This window comes from Aethalodelphis obliquidens, unplaced genomic scaffold (assembly GCF_003676395.1).
Source record: "Aethalodelphis obliquidens isolate GAN/ISIS:26980383/991018 unplaced genomic scaffold, ASM367639v1 scaffold39, whole genome shotgun sequence".
Lineage (NCBI taxonomy): Eukaryota > Metazoa > Chordata > Mammalia > Artiodactyla > Delphinidae > Aethalodelphis > Aethalodelphis obliquidens.
In genome coordinates this window covers 8,053,484-8,078,689 of record NW_020837983.1, presented here as the reverse complement: position 1 = coordinate 8,078,689, position 25,206 = coordinate 8,053,484, and the positions used below count along the sequence as shown (strand labels likewise).

General features: G+C 36.3%; 1 protein-coding gene across 7 annotated transcripts in view; it reads right to left on the bottom strand.

Annotated features, from left to right (window-relative positions):
- Positions 1-3,080: 3,080 nt before the first annotated feature.
- MTDH (metadherin) overlaps positions 3,081-25,206 on the bottom strand; it is a 53,587-nt gene continuing 31,461 nt past the window's right edge. For 3 of the 7 annotated variants that reach the window (XM_027131471.1, XM_027131470.1, XM_027131473.1), the window contains 7 exons: positions 23,402-23,491; positions 21,136-21,234; positions 15,021-15,145; positions 10,502-10,609; positions 8,173-8,313; positions 5,446-5,602; positions 3,081-4,809 (listed from right to left, as the gene is read on the bottom strand). In XM_027131471.1, coding sequence (XP_026987272.1) covers positions 4,739-4,809; positions 5,446-5,602; positions 8,173-8,313; positions 10,502-10,609; positions 15,021-15,145; positions 21,136-21,234; positions 23,402-23,491 — 791 coding nt within the window. In that variant the 3' untranslated portion in view covers positions 3,081-4,738. The remainder of the gene's footprint in view (positions 4,810-5,445; positions 5,603-8,172; positions 8,314-10,501; positions 10,610-15,020; positions 15,146-21,135; positions 21,235-23,401; positions 23,492-25,206) is intronic. The other 4 variants (XM_027131472.1, XM_027131474.1, XM_027131476.1 and 1 more) reach the window with 2 other exon arrangements.

The window sequence follows — 25,206 nt, the reverse complement described above, 5'->3', positions numbered from 1 at the left end:
ATGCATATTTACTATAACAATTTCCCAACAGATGTCAGTGGAGTGACTCGAGGAAGCAGCAATAGCGAGTCTGTCATGACAGCCTTCCAAGACCAGGTTATGTGTTACCTGGGACCCCTACTCAGTTGTGGCCCCGAAAAGGAGCTGTGCCCAGCTGGGCGCCTGAGAGTAGCTATTTTCATCCATGCCTCCACAGCCCGCCCCTACACCCCGCCTCAGTCCTGTTACCTGACAACAACAAACGGCAAGCTCACCCCCAAGATCCCCTACGGGTAATGTTCTATTTCTTAAGCAGAATGGTGGTTTCAGAGGTGTTCAGTTTATTATGCTTTATAATTTATGTACATGTTACATATATTCATTTTGAATGCTTTGATACAATAAATAAAAAAGGAAAGCACACATACAAAAAAGAATGCCATTATCAGGGGGATGACCTTGAATCTGCTTAAAATTTTCTTCAGATTAGCCTATTCATGAACCTCAGTATTGTTAATTAGGTAGGTAGCAAACATCTTACAATGCACCTCATATACCTTTCTTGATGCTAGGATTAGAAATCATTCTGTTAAAGTATTTAGAATAGTAAAAGTGCCTTTTAATTTTTTAAAGATTACATTACGCACCAGGGTAACTTCTACTGAAAATTGTTATAGTCTATACTTGCATTGTAGGTGTGAGAGCAGGCTGCTCAGTTTTTTGAAGCCTCTGGGTCTCTAGGATTTCAAGCAGTCACTGAGTGGCAGAAATTTCTTCCACAATCTACTATATGTAAGTTGAAACATTACTAGCTGCAACTCTGAGTAGCATCCAAGAGATTTAAAATTTTCCGCTCAATCGGAAAAGCTAAAACCTAACCTCAGAAGTGACGCTTGGCTGCAGGATATACACAACGTAGTCAGCCCTGTGACAGACCACTAGCTGTTCCTGATATCCACTTCTCTACTGCTTCCTCAGTAATGAATCCTGAAATGTTACTTTGGCCCATGACAGCCCAGGAGAAACACTGACTTCCCATCCTCCTCTGTAGCTAGTAGGATCAACTGACTGAGTTTGGGTGGATAAGCCTGTGTGGTGTGAGTAACTTGAAGAAGTGTTCTTAAAGGAAGGGAGCAGAAATGCTGAGAGGAGGTTTCTAGCTAGTGCAGCTGCCTGCAACCGTGACACGAAAGCCACGTGTTGAGAATGTGGAAGGGCAACACAGAAGGACCTTGGATGCCTGGCCCTGCAGACTGTCAGAGTAGCCCTGGCCTGCTTTCTTGGGCCTGCTTTCTCTCTCTTTTTTTTCTACATGCAAGAGAAATAAACTTCTATATTAAGTCACTATTGTTTAGGACACAGCCATACTAATACATAATGCCAAATTTGAGTTTAATTTCCTTAATTTAAAAGGTTGATACAAGTGATACACTACACCTGGTGGCAGTTACATCTACTGCTAAGATGATATAAGATGGAAGCTGTTTCCCACAGAGAACACTGTGTCACGAACAGGGACATTTCAAGAGATGTTTCACTCCAAATACTTGACTTGCCAGTGGTAAAGCCTGCAAGTACAACTATGGTTTCAGAGCATCAAGAACATTTGAAACATTTAGAACCTATAGTTTAGAAACATCAAGAACATCAAAAAGTCATTGCCTTTAGACTAGCGTAGGATGCAAAGTGCCCTCCCGTAAGAGAACTGTAAAGAGCAACTTAAATCAAAAATGGTTTGTTTTATTTACAATACTCAATGCATTTTACAAATAACATATTTGCATTCCCTAAGTCTTTTGGAAAGTAATTCCAGTTTGTGCGATGAGCTTATAGGAACGTCTTAAGACATCTGTTAGACATCCTAAATTCTAAATTTTGAAAGATATTTCACACTCTATTAATAGAGGACTGTTTGTAATTAAGAAAAACTAAACTCTGTAGTTAAATATTGCCCTTCAATATCTTTAACCCAAGTACAAACTGGATTAGCCTATGAAATAATACCATTAGATTCAGATGAGTCATTCCCACTGCCCGCCCAATAAAATGCATGCACAAAGTAAACACGGTCAATTACATTAATGACATTTTATTTCAATACTTGTTTTTTGGACTCTCTCAACTATTGTTTTGCTCAATTCAGGATACAGAGAGGTAGGATTCCAGTCTGGGGAATTCCTAACCCACTACTCCCTGCTCCAGAACAGGGAAGGATTTTCATTCAGTTAAGTACGGGCAGACAGGTCAGGATGAGAGAGAGTTTTAGTAGTTTCTCTAGGAGGCTTTGTTTGCTAATCAGAACAAGGGTCCCCTCCAGCCCTGACAAAGCCTGAAGGGATCACTTATCTCCCTACTAGTGGTTTGGGGAGCATCTAATCCAAGCCTCCAAAGGACAACAGGCTCCCCTCTCTCCCCTGAATCATTACCTTGATTTTATTGCCTTCTGAGTTTATGTTGGAAAACAGTTCCTCTGTTCAGACGCCAGAAACTGCTTTCATGTCACATAAACAACTTTATGGAACAAGTGAAGAGCGATGAACAATGATCCTTTGTGCAAGAGTTTGCATCTCACTCATGTGTAAGAGAATGAACTTACTAATTTTATCACTCATAGCTGCCATCTCTTAAAAGATAAAAATCCATGCCCTGGTTCTTGAGCCAGAGAGAAGGGACAGGTATCTCCATCCTGGATCCACCCCAATTTAGCAGTGCACTTCTCCGTCTCAACACCGAATCTGCCCTCAAAAGATGGTGTTTCTAACACTGGTGTTGGTGGTTGAATGAGAGATACTAAGCTGGAGAAATAAAGTCCGGCATTCGACATAGCCAACACAATTCTAAAATAAAGAAATGGTGAGGTAGAGTTGAGAGAGTTCAATTCAATTTGTTGAGCATAGATCTTTTGGCACATTCTAAAATTACACAGACTCCCTATTCAATTCTCCTTTGTGATACCTTTACAAAGTGCTGCAATGTAGGAATCCTTGGATCTCTTTAGGAAGCATCTATATAAAGCGAACAGAGCACAGTCATTTGAAGAAATCCACTCCTGGCACTTTAGCTTATTTATCCCGATATTGAAGCAAATAAAAACAATGCTATCCATTTGCTGAATTTATTTAAACAAATCAATTTAGAAATATAGAATTAAACAAAACTTCTGACATGTAAACATACTGCCATGTTCCTGAAACAGATGTTAACACCTGATAAAAGTTAATAATCACTTGTTAGGAAAGCTGTCCATTAATAAGGCCAGTCTTCAGCAAAACTAAAAGCATTTTGTTTCTTTAGCTTTCCTAGTGTGACAATGCAATACTATCAAACCACAGTCAAATATAATAAAGACAAGATTGGATGGACAGATCAGTACCATTGGTTACAGCTGTTAAACAGTTTCATTCTTGGCGCCACAGGAAAACAATTAAGCCAATCACATCGAATAAATCATGGCTTTTTTTCTTTATCACAATTCACTAAGTGATGTTAATTATGGTCCTTGTCAAACACGTTTGGTAAAGGCTATTTACAGTGTACATGGCTGAGCATGCACTATTTATAGTTACAAAGATACCTGCCAGTTTATTACAATAGAATTACACAGTGCCTGAAAATGGTGAAACATCTCACACATCATTTAAATCAATACAGTTTCAAGCAGGAAACGTTCCTTATTTGATCACGATTGCAATAATTACATGAAAATTCTTATAAAAACACGAATCCCCTTCAAGAAATTGATGCATATTCTACGCACTACAGGTTAAGGCAGTAAAAAAATGTATTCCTGATAACTGGAGGTCTTGACAATGTCAATTAAAGCTGTCTGACTTTAGTTTTTCATTCTCCATCATATAATCAAAGTTCTGTCTGTATAACTAGTTTGTGAAAGATTTCATTTTTAAAGTCAAAAAAGTATTAGTAATGATGAAGAGTTGGTGCTGGAAAAAAAAGTAATTGCTAGGGAAAGGAAAAAATGTAAGGTGGATTTTGCCTGAAAGTTTTCAAATCATCAACAAGAGCATTATTTGTGAGTCTGAACCTTAAAAGTATAAAACAAATATATAGTTTACCTTTCTTAACTTAAAATATACTGTACTTTGAACAATTCAAGTAAAGTAAGACTATCAAAAATAACTTCATAAGCCATACAAGTGTCAACTGCATTTTGAATGTTTTAAGAACTTTTTAAAAATTGTAAACTAAACCATGACAGTTTAGTTAAACAAACGATAAATGACTTTTTATTTGCACTTGTGATTTCTTTAATACAAATTGCTACCAACAAATATGTAAAGATATGGCAGATTATGCATTTGATCAAAGCACTTTGATTTAAGCATAAAACAGATTCAAATGGTTTAAGTTCCGTGCATAAGATCCAAGAAGCTGCCTACGAATATGTAGGCAACCCTCTCTCTAATCAGAATCCTTTATTCCTCAGCTGCAGATGAGACAGGGAACAATCTGTTGTAAACAGGGCACTGTTGTAAAACCAGGATAATATTCTTAAATTAAGATCGTTCTTGTTAGATTGAAAAGACTTTCCCCAAGTGTCTTCCAATTCTGCTGACCTCTTAATTTCATAAATTAACTTTCCTTTGATTCCATTTTTACGGTGGTTGTGTTCACAGTTTTGTTTTAAAAATTGGTTTAAATTTATATAAAACTCTGTACATGTTCACAAATTATTGCATAAACAGCATAATCTTCAAGACAGTGTTTGCAAACACATGTCCAATTCAGGAAAAAAAAATATTCACGTTTCCCGTCTGGCTTTTTTCTTCTTTTTTATTTGTTTGGGAGATTCCCAACTAGTTTCAGACTTGGCTAAAAGGGGGGGAAAAAAAAGAGAGAGAGTTAGGAGGACAGTAAATATTGTTCTGTTTCAAAAATATGAAAGTAGTATCAATAAAAACATGCTTTGAGATCCACTAACGATGCCTCACATTTTATGTTTACATTTTCAAGTTCTAGTTACATGTTTTTCAGGATATTCTCTGGTTGCCTTCCTCTTTTCCTTTCCTCTGTATTATTTGGTTTAACGATATGGATATTATTTCACCAGTTTTGACCTAGAAAAACCATTGTTTAAAAGACTCAATCTAAGTAATAAAAGTGAAAGTGGGTAAAATGGACACTAAAGGTAGCTAAAGGGAGAAAAAGAGGTGGAAAAAAAAGGGCACAGAACAATTTGCAGTCTCAAGAACATGTGCACAGAAAAAGGGAGGGACTGGGCAAGTAAGGGCAGGCATAGCCCTCCTCTGTGTATGTCCTTGGCCACCTATTCTTGCCTGAAGTGATTTCAGCTCCCTGGTCCTCCCAACTGAGGTCCACAAGGGTCCAAGGAATCTTCACAAAGGAGGAAAGGGATGCTCTAATAAGTAATCCATTAGACTTTTAAGATAGTAACACTTATAGACAGTACAGAGAACACCAAAAGAACCAAAAATGAGAATTACTTACTCTGTGAAGGAGGCACACTATTTTGCTTAGTATTCGACTTGGATTTATCTGTTTCTTGTAGCATCGGTGGCACTTGGGAAGAGCTCTTGTCAGAATCACTTTTTGATGAAATAACAGATGGCTCGGTAGAAATAGCAGGTGGAAGAGTCTTGATAGGCTATTTTGAAATGAAATTATCTTAGATTTTCATTAAAAATTTCAAATAAAAATAAATATCATAGTAATACAAGAGGCTGTATAGCAGTAATATGAACATGGTTGCCAAATAATTTATCAGCAGAAGCGCTACAACTCATGCCTGCCCTCTAGTGACACATAACCAAATAAGTCTTTATTTACAATATCCACAAATACAGGTTGGGATAAAAATGGATAAATGTGTAAAATCACAAGATGTTTACTGAATTTCACATGAGTGAATAATTCCATTTTCATTACAAGTAACAGGATTTTTTTATGTTTTGGTATTCAATGCTTCTGCCCACTTCCCACTAACTCTCACCTCCTCAAAACCTTTTCATGTGAAGGCAAAAAGAAAATAGCAAATTTCTGAACTACCAGTAGGTGATACTCCCTTTTGTTCTTCTCAAGAGTTAGAGATATCTCAAACAGCAGCAGCAATAGGTTCAGTTTCCTCCCCAAGGAAAAAGATGGCCTCAGATACAGCAGACTATGGCTACTAGAGTCTTATCTATTAAAGCAACTAGTAAAACTCAGGTCCAAATCGTCAGAGTTTTATTGAGTCTGGTAGTGAAGTCATAATGCGTAGGGCCTGAACTCTTGAATCTTCCTTCTCCTCTGCAACCTCTGAGCAGAGAGGTAAACTAACTGTTTTGCCTGAATGAGGCCTGACTGTTAATGAATGTTCAGGACAGGTAACAACAGAAACTCCAACACCTACAGTGCCTTGAGGCTGTAACAGATGAGTAAGAGATCATCTCACCCTTTAGCTCTACCTGTGATGATTATTTTGAATACAGAAACAAGGGTAAGTCATGCTTCTCTTGCCCCTTGTTCTTCCAGGCTCCATGGGTTCAAGAAAGCACAACGGGAAAGGAAACAAGAGGCAGGTGTGCACCCAGGTAACTACTAGAATTCCTTCTTCCTATCTCAGGTATCTGAAGCTGCATTTATGTTGCTTGGTTCAACTTTAATAATGTTTCCTGTATTTATTTCATACCCAAAAGTTCAGTACTCATTTTAAATCTCTTTCCCCCCCATTCTCTCATTTACCTATATTAAATCACAGAAGGACTCAAATATCCTTTACAAGATGGCTTCTGAAAATGACTTATTAAGTAAAACATCAAAATGTCATGTGACCCTTTGCAGTCTTACTATTAAATTTATGTATGTATTTTTAAAAAAATTAGTTTATTTATATATTTTTGGCCGCGCTGGGTCTTCGTTGCTGCACGTGGGCTTTCTCTAGTTGCGGTGAGCGGGGGCTACTCTTCATTGTGGTGCGCGGGCTTCTCATTGCAGTGGCTTCTCTTGTTGTGGAGCACGGGCTCTAGGTACGGGAGCTCTAGAGCGTAGGCTCAGTAGTTGTGGCTCACGGGCTTAGCTGCTCTGCGGCATGTGGGATCTTCCCGGACTAGGGCTCAAACCCGTGTCCCCTGCATTGGCAGGCGGATTCTTAACCACTGCGCTATGAGGGAAGTCCTATGTATGTATTGAGACTGCATTCTTTTATGTCAAAATACTCTCAGGGAATTAAAAGCATCAAGTCCAAATAGGAAGTATGGTTAAGATTTTTAGTATCAGGATGTTACAAATTCTTTCTCTTAACAGTAATTCAGGTTCTTGTGTAAAGCTGTCTCATTAAATATGTAGCCTCCATAGAGGCAGAGATTTTTTTGTCTGCTTTGTTCTTTGATGTGTCCCCAGAACCTTAACTAGTGTGTGGCACTGTGGTAGGTTCTCAATACATTTTTTGAATGAGTATATAAACGAACCATGCAGAATTTCATGGTCATTCATATTTCTTATATTTCTATATGATATAACTTACCAAATTAGAAATCAGACTTTTAAAGAGCTATGGTCTTTGTGTCACTGGTCTAGACCTTTTGTAAAATGGTCCCTTCTGACATATCAAAATTTTCCACAGAGGCACACAGTTCAAGATACTGTCAGCAAATTTTAAACAAATGCTACATTCTGGGAGGTCGGACCATAGTCGTTTTATATTGTGTGCATGCTTTTGGGAAAGTGGAACCAGTCACATTTTCTGTAAGCCATCTATCCCTTGTATGCCTAGATATTTAAGAAAAAAATACAGTCTAGTGGTTCTCTCTAGTTTTGCATCTGATAGTTATGGGACTTGGGCCAACTTATTCAACTTCTCTAAACTCATTTATATAATGGGTTGTACCTTTCTTGTGGGGTTGTTGTAAGGGCAATTTGGTGTATTTAAAATGTTTAGCATGGGCCTCCATAAAATATTACTATTAATACAATTCTCAAGTCATCAAAATTTTATTCCTTACATATCAGAAAGTTACCTGGCTATTTTTTTTTTTTTTTTTTACGGTACGCGGGCCTCTCACTGTTGTGGTCTCTCCCGTTGCGGAGCACAGGCTCCGGACGCGCAGGCTCAGCGGCCATGGCTCGCGGGCCCAGCCGCTCCGCGGCATGTGGGATCTTCCCGGATCGGGGCACGAACCCACGTCCCCTGCATCGGCAGGCGGACTCTCAACCACTGCGCCACCAGGGAAGCCCTACCTGGCTATTTTTGATGAGCGCTTCAGCTGGATCACTAGTGCTTATGGTCTTCAAAGAAAAAGCTTTTTCCTGTTTTGGACGGACCTTAGAGGTATTCACTGGGAGCTCTTCTCTAATCTCTTTTTCTAATTCTTCTGTGTCCTACAGAGAAAAGTAGTGCATTAGATGATACAAATCACTCATTTTTTTACTAATTAAAATCTATTTGGTTTATAGTACTACTGTCCAGAAGATATTCCAAGAAGATAATTTTATTTCAGAAACTGCCCAAATGGCTTAAAAGAGCATAAAAAAAATAATTATTCAAAGAATTTTAACCATAGGTACAAATGGAATATACGTTCATCATCCCTGCTTTCCTCAGGGATTTAAATCAACTGTGAATTAAAAAACAACACACTCACGTCCCCAAATGGGAACCATTTAATTTACTAAACCAAACAAGTATTTTTTTCCTTTTATAAAAAGTACACGGGGAATTAGGTGCTACTTTAAGACTTTAGAAATAGCATTTCACTTAATGATTTCTTCAAGGAATGAAATATTTATACGTAAGTGCATTTTCTAGATAAATTAAGCTTACATAGTAGAAAGGACACAGATAGGAATTTCAGTTTTGGCCATGCCACAACCTAGCTAAGTCAAGGACAAATGCTTACGTCAAGGACAAATCTTTGATTTCCCCAAACTGCAGTTTCCTCAACTGTAAAATAAAATTTGTGTAGATAATTTTTATGGTCTTTTCCAAGTTTGAACATTTCCATTCTTAGGTCTTCAAACTTTTTAAAAGACATTACATGCTTAGGTATGTGAAGTAAGTATGAATTAGAATATATTAAATAGGACTATCATTGTGAATGGTAAGGAAAAAAAAAATTCCAAAACGTAATCATTTATGCATAGGCTACTCTGTGCTATGTACTTTACACAGAACTTCACGGATATCTCATTTAATTCTCAAAACAATCTATGCAGTTAAGGAACTTGTGCAAAATACAACAAACAAACAACTCAGTAAATGGCAGAACTAAAATGTGAATACAGATCTGACTCTAAAACCTGTATACTTATTCACTATATTTAAAAAACAGATCAAACATTTTTTAAAAAGGAATATCAGAATACCAAAGGAACTTTCACAATTTAATGACCTTTGCCAATTAATCTGAAATTTAAGGAATACATCTACCCCACAAAATTTCTTTTAAAAGGAACTCACCTAATCTACAAGTCAGAAAAGCAGTATTAGTAAAGTCCATAGTATGAATCACAGAAATCCAGAAAAAGTTTGGCTAAATGGATTTCAGATAGTATTACTAAACAAAGTATGCCTATCAATAACACTTCTCATCAGCTAGTTCAGCTAACAAGAAAAGCACACCTACTGTATAGTTTTTGTTTTTATGCCCATTGATCTTAGTTATGTTAACCTTAATGCCCATCTATTATTACTGAGAAAAAACTAATACTGATAATGGAATGGTATCATTTATGAAGGGTTGTGCTCCCCACAACAAAAAAGAACTGAACACATACTTCTTTAAAAAGTCACGCTGAAACTTTTTCCAAATAGAATAAGTAGGAAAATTACTATGTAGCCTATCCTCTAGAAATTCTGGTTATCTCCTACATTTAAAGGAATGAAAACAATTAGCCACATGGTTGTAAGTAAGAAATAAGATTTTCATAAGTTGTAATGTAATAGTGATAATGCTTTCAAAAACAAATCCATGCATATTTCCAGTAATCTAGTACATTTGAAATTAAAATCTTTGTTTTCATCTATATAATGATCTAAAAATACTTTCCCAGATAGGAAAAACCAACGAAAAGAAAAGGAAAATGTAGGAGTGATATAAATAGAAAGTTTCTGTTAGAAGCCAAAAAATCAGGAAAGGATACCAAGTCGAACAGCCAGCAAACTCAAAGTCAAGGGAAAGACTCCACTTGTTATGCGCATGGTTCTTCTAAATGTGCTAAAATTCTAATTTGCTGAATTCCATTACTCAAAGAATTTCTGTATGTGTGAAATACTGTACTCCCTGTTCCATTTCATCATAATATAAACTAAAATGCATCTAATTTAGAATTTTAGTTATTTGCTTTTGGTTTATACCTTTGATATTTTCTTTAGAGCAATAACATTTTTATTACAGTATGACACATAAAATGTTTAAAACATTCTATGACTTTTCAAATGCTTCTCAAGTAAATTTGATGTCTCACATGGTGTCTTTATATCTCTACATTTTCTCAGCATCTGCAAATTATCTTTTCACAAGTCAGCAGTAGGTGCTTAATGAATGATGTCTGTTGTTTTATACTTTACCTGTGCAGGAGAGTTATCTTCACCTTGCTTCTTCTTTTTCTTTTTCTTCTTTTTAGATTTCCCTGTTGGAAGAGCTCCCTCTCCCTTTTCTTTATCTTCATCTGAAACCTGATTTTAAAAGCAAAAATACTGAAGTGAACCAACTGGTTAAGTTTTCATTATTCAGAAAATTATTATGAAATAATTCATTAGGTGCAGTCTTTTTCTCCCAAATTCTAAATAAGAATTAGTAACAATAAAACTGATCTGAAATCACATACTCAAAAAATAACAAAAGTGCATGGAACTTCACTCTTCTATTACGATAAACCTCTTTTTCTTACATCTTTCATCACTCACTACATGATCAATTAGACAGCTGTGTAAACCTTGGTTTTTAAAAACTCGTTTCTTAGGTAATTCATTTTATTTAAACACAGAACTATTTGCATTAAAACTGAACTTGACCCTGTTAAGAGAATGACAAGCTACAGAGTAGGAGAAAATATTTGTAAACCACATATCCAACAAAGGACTTGTATCTAGATTATATAAAAAAAAACTCAAAATTCAACAGTAAACAAATAAACAATCCAATCAGAAAGTGTGCAAAAGATACAACAGATATTTCACAAAAGACATTAGAAATGTTCCGTATCTTGACCATGTCAATGCCAATGTCCTGGTTTTGACACTGTACTACACTTTTGCAAGATGTTACCATTGGGGGACACTGGGTAAAGGGTACAAGGGATTTTTCTGCATTATTTCTTACAAGTACATGTGACTCTGGGACTTCCCTGCTGGTCCAGTGGGTAAGACTCCGTGCTCCCAATGCAGGGGCCCTGAGTTCGATCCCTGGTCGGGGAACTAAATCCCACATGCAGGCCACAACTAAGAGGTAGCATGCCGCAACCAAGAAGCCTGCATGCGGCAACTCTGAGCCCACATGCCTCAATGAAGACCCAGCGCAGCCAAAATAAATAAATAAATAAATAAAATATTTTAAAAAGTACATGTGACTCTATAATTACCTCAAAAGAAAAGGCTTAGTTAAAAAAATTGAATTTGAGAAGGAATGTCATTGAAAATAATATTCTGCATGACAAGAATAGCAAATTAGAATTGTTAAATTAGTATGATTAATTAGTTTAAAAAACAAAATACCTTACATCTAACACATCCCTAAAAAACTATTATATTTCTTCACACATACCATATAGCTGAGTTTTCTATGGAAAAGTGCTTTTAGATTATTCTGTACAGATGACAGCCAAGATTCTTAGACTCTACTTAACGGGAGAGATGATATAGCTAACTTGCTATTTCTCTGCTCAGCACCATAGTCATTAGGATGATTTTGGAGGTCTCATGAACCATCAAATAGTTTACAGAAATTACTAGCAGATGGAAAAACAAAACCAAACCAAATCCTGCACAAATCCTGCTAAACTTAGCTAAGAGACTTTCAGTCCAAGTTGGCTGCTAGTTGTGGAGAAACTTCCACAGAAGTTTTTACCATAGGCTCACAATGATTAAAATGTCATATGAAAAGATGCATCCTCTGAAGGATATTCAGGTCACAAGAACTCTGGTCAGTCTGCTTCTCAGCCAATTTATAATCCATCCATACTGTCTATGGCTGCTTTTGCACTAATGCATGGCCCTTTAAATAAAAGTTTGCTGACCCCTGCACTAAAATCTCTCCTATCATTAAAATACAAACGACCCCAACAAAACCCTTCATCATACTACAGTTTGCTATTATCCACTACTTCTCCTCCATCCATACCCAAACTTGCTTAAGAAAAAAAATCTTAAAAAAAAATTTTATTTATTTATTTGGCTGCACCAGGTTTTAGTTGCAGCATGAGGGATCTAGTTCCCTAAGCAGAGATTGAACCCGGGCCCCCTGCATAGGGAGCACGGAGTCTTACCCACTGGACCACCAGGGAAGTCCCAAGAAAAAAATACCTTATTATTTTTTAACCATCATTTTACTCAACTTACTCCGACTGGCTAGTAGTCCAAGGTTTCTAATCAAACTGCTCTAAATTACCAGAGAACAAATGTCTCAGCCTCTGTGTCCCAGAACTCTCCTCCCTCAGTTTCTTTCATGGGTTAAAAGTTGGGAGTTCCCCAGATTTCTATGCTCATTACATTGCTCTTTTCAACTCTATAAAATTTTCTACACATTTCACTCACCCTCAAAGTTTTAACAACCATATACTAATTACTTCCAAATACAAATCTTTTCCCAAAGCTTTAACCTGTTGCAACCAACTTTTCTTAGGCATATCTACAAAATACCTTACATCTAACACATCCCAAACTGAATCAACCATCTTCCCCCAATTAACTAGCTTTTGCTTTCTCTGTTGGAAGCACCACTTTCACCATCCCAGTTACCTAAGCTACAATTCTGGAAGTCATTTTTTTTTGTTTTTTTTAAGAACAATTTTTTTAAAAAAATTAATTATTTATTTATTTTTTGGCTGCACTGGGTCTTCATTGCTGTGCATGGCTTTCTCTAGTTGCGGTGAGCAGGGGCTACTCTTCATTGTGGTGCGCGGTCTTCTCTTTGTGGTGGCTTCTCTTGTTGTGGAGCATGGGCTCTAGGCGCACGGGCTCAGTGGTTGCAGTATGTGGGCTCTAGAGCGCGGGCTCTAGAGCGCAGGCTCAGTAGTTGTGGCAGATGGGCTTAGTTGCTCTGCAGCATGTGGGATCTTCCTGGACCAGGGCTCGAACCCATGTCTCCTGCATTGGCAGGCGGGAAATCCAAGGTTTTAAACGTGACATTCAAGGGCTTGTAGAACCTGGTTTCTGCTTCCCTTTCCAGTCTCATTTCTGATCACTCTTTGCTACACATTCTGCTTTAACCTCTGGGATGCCTTTGCTAAAACGCCGAAGTGCTTCCATAATACCTAACACATTATAACATTACTTTTATCTTCCAATGTGCCTGTCTCCCTCCTCTCCTCCCTAACTAGACTGTAGGCTCCTCGAAGGCAGTAATTGTGTCTTGTTTCTCTACTAGCACAATACCTGACCCATGGCAGATGCAATTAATGTCTGTTGAATAATAATGGCCCTAGTATCTTCAGAGCCTCTTTGACTTTTCACCCTTCTTTCTATAACCAACCAGTAGAAAAGTTCTATCAGTAGCTTAATGACTCTTGTAAATAACCACTTCCATTTATTTTTCAAAGCTATCAACTTAGTTCATTATCTCCTCCTGATTCATGAAATCAAAATAGTATAAAATAGCCTCCCAAACCAGTCTTCTCATTTTTGCTATATCCAGCCTAATTTTTCTTTTTCAAAAAATTTATTTATTTAGGCTGTGCCAGGTCTTAGTTGTGGCACACAGGATCTTCGTTGCAGCACGCAGGATCTTTTTTAGTTGCGGCATGAGTGATCTTTTTATTTTTATTTATTTATTTGTTTGTTTGTTTGGCTGGCTGTGTTGGGTCTTAGTTGCGGCATGCGGGATCTTTGTTGCTGTGTGCGGGATCTTCGTTGTGGCACATGGGATCTTTTTTTAGTTGTGGCATGTGGGATCTTTAGTTGTGGCATTTGAACTCTTAGTTGCGGCATGTGGGATCTAGTTCCCTGACTAGGGATTGAACCTGGGCCCCTTGCATTGGGAGTGTGGAGTCTTAGCTACTGGACCACCAGGGAAGTCGCGGCATGCGGGATCTTTTAGTTGCAGCATGAGGGCTCTTAGCTGCAGCAAGCAAGCAGGATTCTAGTTCCCCAACCAGGGATCAAACCCCGGCCTCCGGCACTGGGAGCTTGGAGTCGTACCCACTGGACCACCAGGGAAGCTCCCAGCCTAATTTTTCTAACCCTAGCAATGATTAGGTTATCCCTAGTTTAAAAGCTGTCAGTAGGTTCTCATTACTTCTAGAATTCCATAAAAATGTGGCAAGGTATATATACCACTCATTTCATCTATTTATTCATTTACTGAATGTGAATCATGTTTTGTAGCTCTAGTTTATAGAGCTACAAAAATAAAAACTTCACGGTCCCTTTCTTTAAGGAATGAAGCCTAGAAAGGGAGACTGACGTACAAACAATTGATCCTACCACCAATTGATTCCACACGTGTATTATACCTCTCCACCAAACATGTTACTTTCCTGCCTTGGTCCCTTTTTCATAAGGTTCTCAGTCTTATCTTGCTATGAAGCTTTCCTTAATTTTTCATTGAGAACCAATCTACTCTTCTCTAAACACACTAAAAGTTGGTAGGCTGTTATAATAATTCTGATGAGGACAGGAATTGTGCGTCTTTTTTCTTATCAGTATATAATAGTGCTTTCCACATAGTAGAATCCTCAATAATTTGTGGAAAGAAGAAACAGTAATGGAGAGAAGGCATGTGGACATAAGATGACTGAAGCAAATATGATTAGAATGTCTCTCTGAAGCAACTCTACCTCTGGATATATTTGTAATACAGAATGTAACCCTTAATAATTCCAATACAGTTGGTTGCTTAGAGAAATAAACACCCACTAATCCCTTTACTCACTTTTTGATCATCAGGAATTGGTTCCTGGGACTTTTGAAGTGAAGCTCTTTCTTCATCTACCCAATTTCCCCACTCTTCTGCTGGCGCATTCCAATCAGAGCTGGGATCAGCAGAAGACATACCATCTAAAATTTAACAGTGTCAATTAGGTATCTGTCACTTCTGCCAAAAACTAAATGCAAAACCCCAAATTCCTTATGTTGAACTAAGCTGTAATTTTAAACTACTGCTCTTCTTCCTCCCAAGTACATTTTAAGGGCTAGGAAAAATACCCAATAACATGACGGTAAAAACCTTTACCCAACTTCTGCTGGGCACATTATATGACTAGATGGAATGTCTAAGAAACTCCAGAAAACTTATGAATTAACCATTTATTCCACTCTCGCTACTTCCTTTATTATCAAAGGAAGTTTATCCCCTGAATTTGCTTTCTTTTCACTGTTTATGTGTAACTTCATCTAGGACTTGGTCATTTTTTCTGATTTGTCCCCTCAGGGTGTAAAATGAGTCACTCTCTAACAGCAGTGCCGAAATCACGCTCTTCCCTCCTTGTGAACTGTTTAACATTAGGTTCTTCTTCAAATTCACCAAGTCATGCACAATAGTCAACCTCTTCTTTTTCTCCTCTTTTTAAAAAAATACTTTACCTTCTTATATTTTTTCAGATTATTCAATGCTACTTTTATCTTTCCAAAATATATGAGTCACTTTCAGGGCTTCTATCACCCTCTTCTCAAGAAAAAAAAATTTTTTTTTTTTGAAGAATAAATTTCTAATCTAGACTTCCAAATTCTTTCACGCTAGGAAGCACTGAATTTTTACCTCCTTTGGGAAGCTATCACTGGCTTATTCTAAAAGAGAAAAACAATCTTTGGCTTTACCCTGGTTAGATAAGTAGCTCTCAAAACTAATTCTTCCCTCCTCTCCCTGGACATCATACACATCCATATATACACCTATAATAACTACTTAATGTTAACATAACAGAACTTAGACTTTATTTCTAAATGGTTAACAAGTCATTCTAACATTGCTCTTTATTGAAAAAAAATCCAACCTTTCCCCAATTAATGCCAAATGCTACTTTTATGAAATATTAAATTCTTAAATATACACTTCAGTCCATTTCTGGAATTTCTGTTCCATTCATCTATTCCTGTCATACAAAATATAACTTGTAATATATTTTATTATCTAGAACAACAAATCTGCCTGCATTACTCTTATCTTCTTCACTATTCTTATTTTTCCACATGAATTCTATTATTTTTGTTTAGAGGGGAGGTATTATTATATGACCTCATGAAGACTTAAAAAAAAAATCTATGTTTTGGATAAATATATTGTGATCTGGGAAAATGCTCATAGAATAAAAATCATAGACAAAACTGCCTGTGCAACATGATCCCAAATTTATAAGAAGAAGAGACAAAAGAAAAGAATACATTAATAATAGATACATCTTAACAACGGAGTTACAGGAATTTCATCTTATTAAGTACTTACTAAATACTAGAACTTGAGCTAGACAGATAACAGAGGTACAAAAATGAGTATGAAATAATCCCTCCCCACATGGAGCTCGCAGTCTGTCTACTCAGGGATGAAGATAAGTAAGTACAACAATTAAGTACAGAGTGACAGATTCTGTCATGGGAAGTGCGAAAAGGGAGAAGAGGGGCTAAACCAGTAGAGGATGGTGAGAGACTGAAAACATCAAAAGCAAGAATTTATGGTCCAGTAGAGGAAAAACATGGAGTGATTACAAGTGTGAAATGTGTTACAAAAAAGGAAGTTCCTTCATATATTTCTAAATTTACTACCATGAGCAGGTATCCAGAGCCAGTATTACACAGTAACAGCATAGGGGTTAAGAGCATGGACCTCAGAATCAAACAGACCTATATCTGAATATTGCTCTACCATTTAATAACTATGTGATTTTGGTCAAATGTCTCAATCTTAATTGGCTATGTACCAACTTCACAGGATTGTTGAAAGGATTATATTAGATACATGTAAAGCAGTTCATAGCAATGCAGTAAGTGCTCAATAAATGGTACCTACTGCTTTTAATATATCACTGATGACATTAACGATAGAAAGAGTTTCTAAGCTATCAGGCATACACAATTAAGAATTTATTTCTCCCAATCCTGATAAATCTCTCAATAAGATACACTTGGTTATGTTTTAATGCAGAAGTCATTTTTATAAGTAAATATGTATGTGGTATGTGACCTCCCATACTAGTAGTATGGGACTTCCCTGGTGGTCCAGTGGGTAAGACTGTGCTCCCAATGCAGGGAGCCCAGGTTCGATCCTTGGTCGGGGAACTAGATCCCGCATGCATGCCGCAACTAAGAGTTCACATGCCACAACTAAGAAGTCCACATCCTGCAATTAAAGATCCCGCATGCCACAAGGAAGATCCCGAGTGCTGCCAACTAAGACCCAGCACAGACAAAAAAAAAAAAAAAAAAGTATCTAGTAGATGTCTGGAACCAATTGCTCATCTTACACCAAGCATTCATTAAAAATATTATTAGGAGATTTGAATGCCAAAGCTGTCAACTGTTTTGCTTAAACCTCACAAATAAGAAACCCAGATTTGGAAAATTGCTGTCCATAAGCCAGGTCACTTAGGGATTCCTGTCGGAAAAAAAACTTTATTTTGTCAAAAAAAAAAAAAAAGTTTAAGGAAATGAATGGGCACTATTTAACATATAAACTCTTTTCTTAATAAATACGGTGGTGGTGGGGGGTGAGGGATAAAAATCTAGTAAAGTACTCAGTAAAATTATCTTTTTTTGTAAAAGGCTTAGACAGCCATAAAGTTTGAGGAGTAACTGTAGTCTATGTTTCAACTTCTATCAGAACATTAATAGAAGCATAAATCTCTACAGGCTTTATAAAGCTTTATTGTGATTTTTCCACGTTTACTGATTTCAGGTTGGTTTTTATATAATTTTTAAATTAACTGGGATCAAATAAAACTACTCCCCCCCACCCTCCCACCGCCCCTCACCCCCGACCTGTGGGATTTTAGTTCCCCAACCAGGGATCTAACTGGGGCCCTCGGCAGTGAAAGTGCAGAGTCCTAACCAGGGAATTCCCCAAATAAAACTACTTTAAAACAACAGATCAATCAACTAAGCCTAAAAATTGTCACCAGGAGACAACGCATAATTCTTAAGGTTCATGGGCCTAATGAACCTTAGTTTATTAGCACCAAGTATACATATACTTGGTGCTAATAATCTTAGTTTCCTTGAAACCATGTAGTACAGTTTCATTCATAGCATAGTTCCCTCCATTTATAGAGTAATTTCTCATTTCTTAAAATTCTCCCATTAGTTTGCCAAAGTCTTTCCAAAGAGCTTTATATTAGCTGTCTTTTCAAAATGGTAAGGAATTTGTCTCTCTATTGAATTTGCTTGTGAAATAATGTTTTAGGTTTAAGCATCCCGTAGCTATTTTCCTTTTTATCTCAGTAAGAAAATGGTTGTCAGCTGTTTCTGGTCAGAACTTAATTCAGCATTAACTTTAATAAAATAAAACAAATATGTTAGAAAGAATTTCTCTAGTGTTTAAACAGACAATTTACAAATTAACCCCACTGAGTAGACTAATTATGCTCCTAGAAGAATATCATCAATAGCATCACAGCACTTATTGAATATTTACAATGTATCAGGCAGTGTTCTAAGGGCTTTATAAGTATTATGTCACTTAATCCTCTCAACAAGTCTGTGAGGGAAGAAATATTATATTTACAGATGATGAAACTGAAGCACAGAAAAACAATGAAGCTAAGATTCGAACCCAGGTAGTCTGTCCTCAAAGCCCATGCTCTCAACCCATTCACTATGCTGCCGTTAATTCTTTCACTCTGGTGTGCCAACAAAAACAAAATTCTATTCAACATCTGACTTTTTACAGGGGTTATGACGATATTGTTCCTTTATGATCAAGATAATTGAATGATTAACATCTGTCTTTAAAAAACATTACCTTCTGTACTTTAGCATCTTTAACTTTATTAAACAATTTTTTTTGGTCTCAATGCATGGCATTCGGGATCTTAGTTCCCCAACCAGGGATCAAACCTGTGCCCCCTCCAGTGGGAGCGCAGAGTCTTACCCACTGGACTGCCAGGGAAGTTCCAGCATCTTAACTTTATATTCAAGTGCTTGGGTAAATTCAATGCCTTTCTGCTAGATAATGATGTTTATGCCTCAAACCAGAGGGTCAATATATTAATCGTATCACATTGTTAAATGTAAAGATAGTATATATATACTTTGTGGATTAGTAATCTCAAATACTTCATGCATTCTATAAATTTAGAAGGAATAACTAAATTCACTGAGTACCAAAATTAGCGACATTAAAGAAGATAACACAAAAAATAAAATTCACAGAGAAAATGAGGTTAAAGAGTAACTTTGGACTGAAAAGACTGCCAATACAGCATAACAAACAAAAAAGGCGGTCTGATACTTATTACTTAAGTACAGAGTCCCATGGATATGTTTATTTCAGTCTCTTATTTATCAGCCAATTGTGTTTTTCATTATCACAAGAATAAAAAGATAAAAGTAGAGCTATTCTTTCCAAGCAGGGAAGCCTAGAGCCCTGTTTGCTCCATTTTCCTCAGCTTCAACCCACAGCTGCCCAAGACAACTCAGTGCTATTTTCTTACAATCACTCCTCAATTCTATTTTGCATATAGCAGATCATTCTTCCCGAAGTACAGACTGTTTCCTCCCCCGCCCCCCACAAAACAGTGCTTCACATCCTTGTAATACTTTGTATTTATCTGATACTTTATAATTTTCAAAGAGCTTTCATGTTCACTCCCTCATTAAAACCTCATAACACTCTATGGAAGTAGATATGAAAGATTATTTGCTCTGTTTCACAGGTCAATTAATCTAGATTCCAAGATAAGTGACAAAGTCCAAGACATATGAGGTACTATGTTTTAAAGTCAGGACTAGAACTAGGATCTACCTTCTAAACTAGTACTCTGACCCTTGGCTCCCTAATACTTAGCCAGCAATTCAAGGCTTTTCACAATATGGTCCTTCCTAATATACCTTTCCAACCTCACCTCCCTCAACTGTGCTTCAACGAATCTAACAGAGACTAGTCTAAGACTAATCTTTGGATTGTGTTGCAAGCATACCTTCATGATTACAATCATCATGGAGGTTGTACCATGCAGTGGTTAAGAACATGAACTCTGGGGGCCAGACTACCAAAGTTTGATACTAGCTCTTCCACTTAACTGTGTGGCTGGGGAAAATTAGATAACTTTTCTTTACCTCAGTTTCTTCAACTGGAAAGTGTGGGAAAAAAAAATACCTACCTCACAGAATTGTACTAAACAAGCTAATAATATGCATAAGACTTAAACCATCTAGATCACTGCCTGGCACAGTCAGGTGTTTGATTTTATTATCATTAGTACTATTGAACACCTGTGTATAAAAAACTGCACTAGGTACTGAGGATAAGGAAAGTCCTGTTTCCAGAGGGTTTTAAATTCTAACATTTAAGGTTGTGGGGAAAAAGAAAATCTGTTTTTTTTTTTTTTTAAATGAAGATGGTATGAACTTTCTGAACATAAAAACCATATTCTTCCTTTTCCCTTCCTCTTTTTTTGTGACTCTTGCCTTTAACTTTCCTATGCTTCTACTGGAAATGAGACTAAGAAAATGGTTTTCTACCAATATAAAAACGTGCATACCTCATGAATTCAAAGCCATTCCTGTATATTCTATTTACTCTATTATATTAAAACTAGGAAAAGAAATAGAACATTCATTTAAAACAATTTAAAAACTAGACAAACTACAGAGCAATTATAAGAAAACTTCATGTTTAAATATTGCCTGAATCATGAAAAGTGAATTTAGTTTTAATTCTACAGGTATTCAATAGTCAGTTTACAAGTAGTATACATTTGGTATTAAACTATATTACTATGACCTAAAAGGTGAAAAATTAGGATTAAAATTAAAACATAAAGCATGAATTAGGGTGTTAGAAAGAAAATTCTGAAAACAAAAACAAAAATAAACTGATAATTTTTAAAAGGACATACTTAACCCAGACCATTCATCATCGATATATGGTTGATTACGGCTAACATCCCACTGATAATCAGAAGTGGTAGACTGAGAAACTGGCTCAGCAGTAGACCCTTAAATGAAAACGAATGCAATAAAATTAAAAATGGAATTTTCTAATGATGTTTCATAACAATAGTTCTATACTTTGCACACGAAGACTTAATTATTTTTTATTTCTCCTAAAAGGAAAACTGCAGACATCAGAAAAAGAGTTAAGATAAAGAAAAGCAGAATTGAGGGTAATTTTAGATTAAGCACGATAATCACTGGATTGAATTCACTGATCAGAAATATATTTTTTCCCTAGTACCAATCCCTTAGATTTTGTCCTTTATAATATATACTTCAAACCAGGTATCTACAAATTTCAAGAAGTCAAAGAAAAATTGTTTTATTTTTCTTCTTCATGAAAAATAATAAAGCATAAAAGAAATACTGGAAATTTCAGGGTATGCCTCTATCCTTAGAACCCTGAAGGACACAACTAGAAAATGTCTGAGCTTGCTAGAACCTTCTGCCTAAGAAAAAATAAAAGAAATAGATGACTATCTAGAGAGGTAAGGCAGAAAGAAGCCAAAGAGAATAAGACAGTTGTGCTGGTGGTTTAGAGACCAAGGTAAGTTCAAGTGCACTTAAAAGCAAGAGAATATTATCTTCTAAATTTTTTCTGTTTTTACTTTTTTAGGAGGTGGGGAATAGGTGGGGTGAGTGGGGTCACACAGTCCTTTAGCAATATGATGAAAGCTGTGGTTGGACTACTGTCCAGGACTTACACAAAGTTTTGCATATAAATTAAAGGATGCCAGGTCAAAAATCCTTGGCTCTATAGCCATAAATTCGTTTTAGAATAGAAATGTAAAGCAGTGGTTTTCCATCAGGGATTTATATACCCCAGACCTTCTGAATCAGAATTTGCACATGTTTTGGAGTCCTTCTTAGGTGACTGTGATATTCACTTTGCATTCAGAGCCACTGATAAAGGGTTAAGAAGAATACCTGTTAGTATAAAAGACACTTCCCCTCACAAAAGTCCTTACTCACTTATAAATTTTCACTTGGTTATAGATGATCTTACTAGCCTTCCACTAATATGCTTGAAATATACTCAAAACAGTTATATATTTTAAATATAAATTTTGACAAATGGAGTAACCCTATAAAATTCATATATAAATAGCACATTAGCTGCTTAGAAAGACTACAGTAACACTGTTGCTATTTCTTTAGCAGCTTTCTCTGAATATATGAATAGAATAGCATCTGTGTTGTACAAAGTCACCAAATGAAGGAAGAAATTAACTTGTACCTCTGGAACTAAAATGTAGCCTATGAGACCAAGGGTTGGCAAACTACAACTCATAGGCCAGATCTAACCATCCCTTTTTTGTATGGCCCATGAACCAAGAACAGTTTTTATATTTTTAAATGGTTGAAAAAAAAATCAAAAGAACAATATTTCAGAACCAGACACACTCATTTGGTTTATGTATTGCCTCTAGCTGCTTTACTGCTACAATGGCAGAATTAAGTAGTTGCAACAGAAGACGGTATGGCCCACAAAGCCTAAAATATTTGCTATTGGGCCCTTTACAGAAGAAGTTTGCTGACCTCTATTCTAGACTAGGTGACGCCAGACACTGTGGAACTACAAGATTAGTACTGGGTCCATGAATTCTAACGTGAACTAAACATTACAAAACTAAATGTGTCCCATGTTTATGTAGTATTTGTTAAGTATATATAGCATCTATATTATTAATAAAAGGCATAACCATGTAAGTAATGCTGAATTATAGTAGTTTAGTAGTAATAATGAATTTTCTAACTCAACAGATACTCAGAGGGTCCACATAACCCGAAAGCTATAAACTCATGATGAATAAGGGCAGATAGAAATAAAATGCCAAACTACAAGTAGAATTATGGTAGGGGTAAACTAGTAACAGAAGAGTGTCATGACCTTGAAGGGAAGGCCTTCTATTTGCATTCATCTGTGTGCCAACACACTTTCAGTTAAGTTAGGCCACAAAATCTTCTGATCTCCACCACAGAAAGGAACTAAGCCACCTGCAGGTAAGAATTTAGGTCTTTCTTTATTAAGGCCTCTGCTACTTTATACTGTATATCTATAATTTATGTGGATAGCAGTACTTGACTCTGATTATTTTTTTCAAATAGCAAGTGCTAAAATTAAACAAAATTTTTTTGTTAACTAAATGAAAGACTGTTTTCACATACCAGAAACAGCAGAGTTAAGTGTGAGAGATGCAAAAGAAGCAGAATTCTGTTCAGAGGTATTCATTCCCCTATCCACACTAGACCAAGCAGCTGTTAAAATAAAGAACGTCACTTGGAACCTTCAATTTGCAATGAAACTTGAAAGATACGTACAGATTTATAACTATGATAATAATATTTAAAGATACCCTTAGAAATCAGAACCACCTAATATGGCAATAGCTACCATTTATTGAATGTCTATTATGTACTGGGCTCTTTACACCAACTACTTCTAATCCTTAGGGCAGCCCTGCTAGGCAAAGTTTCAGAGCAGTTAAGTGACCTGCTGACAGAAAACACCCGAGCCATGACTGGAACTTAAACCTACTTTCCAAGCCCATGTTCTTTCTCTTCTACAGCAAGCTACACGATCATCTACCACAATTAAGCTACTAGTTTGGATGAGGCACTGAAACTTGGTACTTCACACTCATTATAGCCAATCCTTACAACTACTTGAATATGGGATTCACACAGGTTAAATAACTAGCCTAATATCCATAAAAGCTTGTATGTGGAAAAATAGGGATTCATCCCAAATAGGTCTGTCTGAACTAGGAACAAGCTCATTCCACTACACCATGATATCTTCTCAACATTTTAAAGCAATTGCCTACTTACGTATGAGTATTTTAAGGAACATATATACATCCATGAGACAAGTCACATCTGTCTCTTCTCAGCAACTCACTGCAAACCTCATTTAATATAGTTCCCTTTCAATTTCAATAAAGGTCCTAGTCCATCTAAGCAGGAACTCTAATCTGCTGCTTAAGTTTGTCTACAGCAACATTAAGCAAGTACTACCAACTAATTTATGTACTAATTATGAAAATGCTACATAGGTTTTGTAAGTAAATTGCAAATATCTCAAAAGGTCATTGTTCTTAAGATTACTTGATAAAATTTGACCATTTCTTTTATTAAGTGTGAAAGGATGCTTTATTAGCATAGAAATTTATGCTTTTGTTACTGCTGAAAACGAGGCTAGGAATTTAGGGATTGTCTCTTCTTCCAAACAAATCTTGATATTTCTCCACAATTTCTGGACATTGCAGGGGAAGAGGGGAGGACAAGCTGAAGAACAATATTAGCAAATGATATAGAGTCTGCTTCTTAGGGATGTTAGTCAACATGAGTTTTTCTAAGCTTACAAGTGATGGGAAAAGCAAGTAACATGCAAAGAAACAGTTCTTTCTACTTAAACACTAAAAACTCTGTAATGTCTATTGCTCCCCCAAACTAAAATAAACCAAGCAAAACATATCTGCAACAAGCACAACAGAAAGGATTATATGTTTAATGCACAAGGAATTACAACTTAAAGCACAAAAAACAGAGGCCATTACACAAATGGGCAAAGAACATGAACAGACAATTTACAAAAGAAACAGAAATGATCAACAAAGTTGTGAAAAACACTCAACCTCATTAGTGATTTTAAAAAGTTAACCAGAACAATTTATGTATTTTTTCCTTATCAAATTAGAAAAGATTAAAAAAATAAGAATACTCAACCTTGGTAAGCATATGATAAATGGCACTCATACTGATGCTGACAGGATAAATTAGAATTCTCCTAGAAAATACTTTGACAACATGTCGTAGAGTAAACATTCATATTTCCTTTAATCCAATAATATCACTTCCAAGAATCTATCCTAAAGAAATAACCCCCAAACAAATATATTCAATGCAACGTCATTTACATTTCTTTAAAAAAAGAAGTTATTTCTCCGATAATACGGGAATAGTGAAATAGT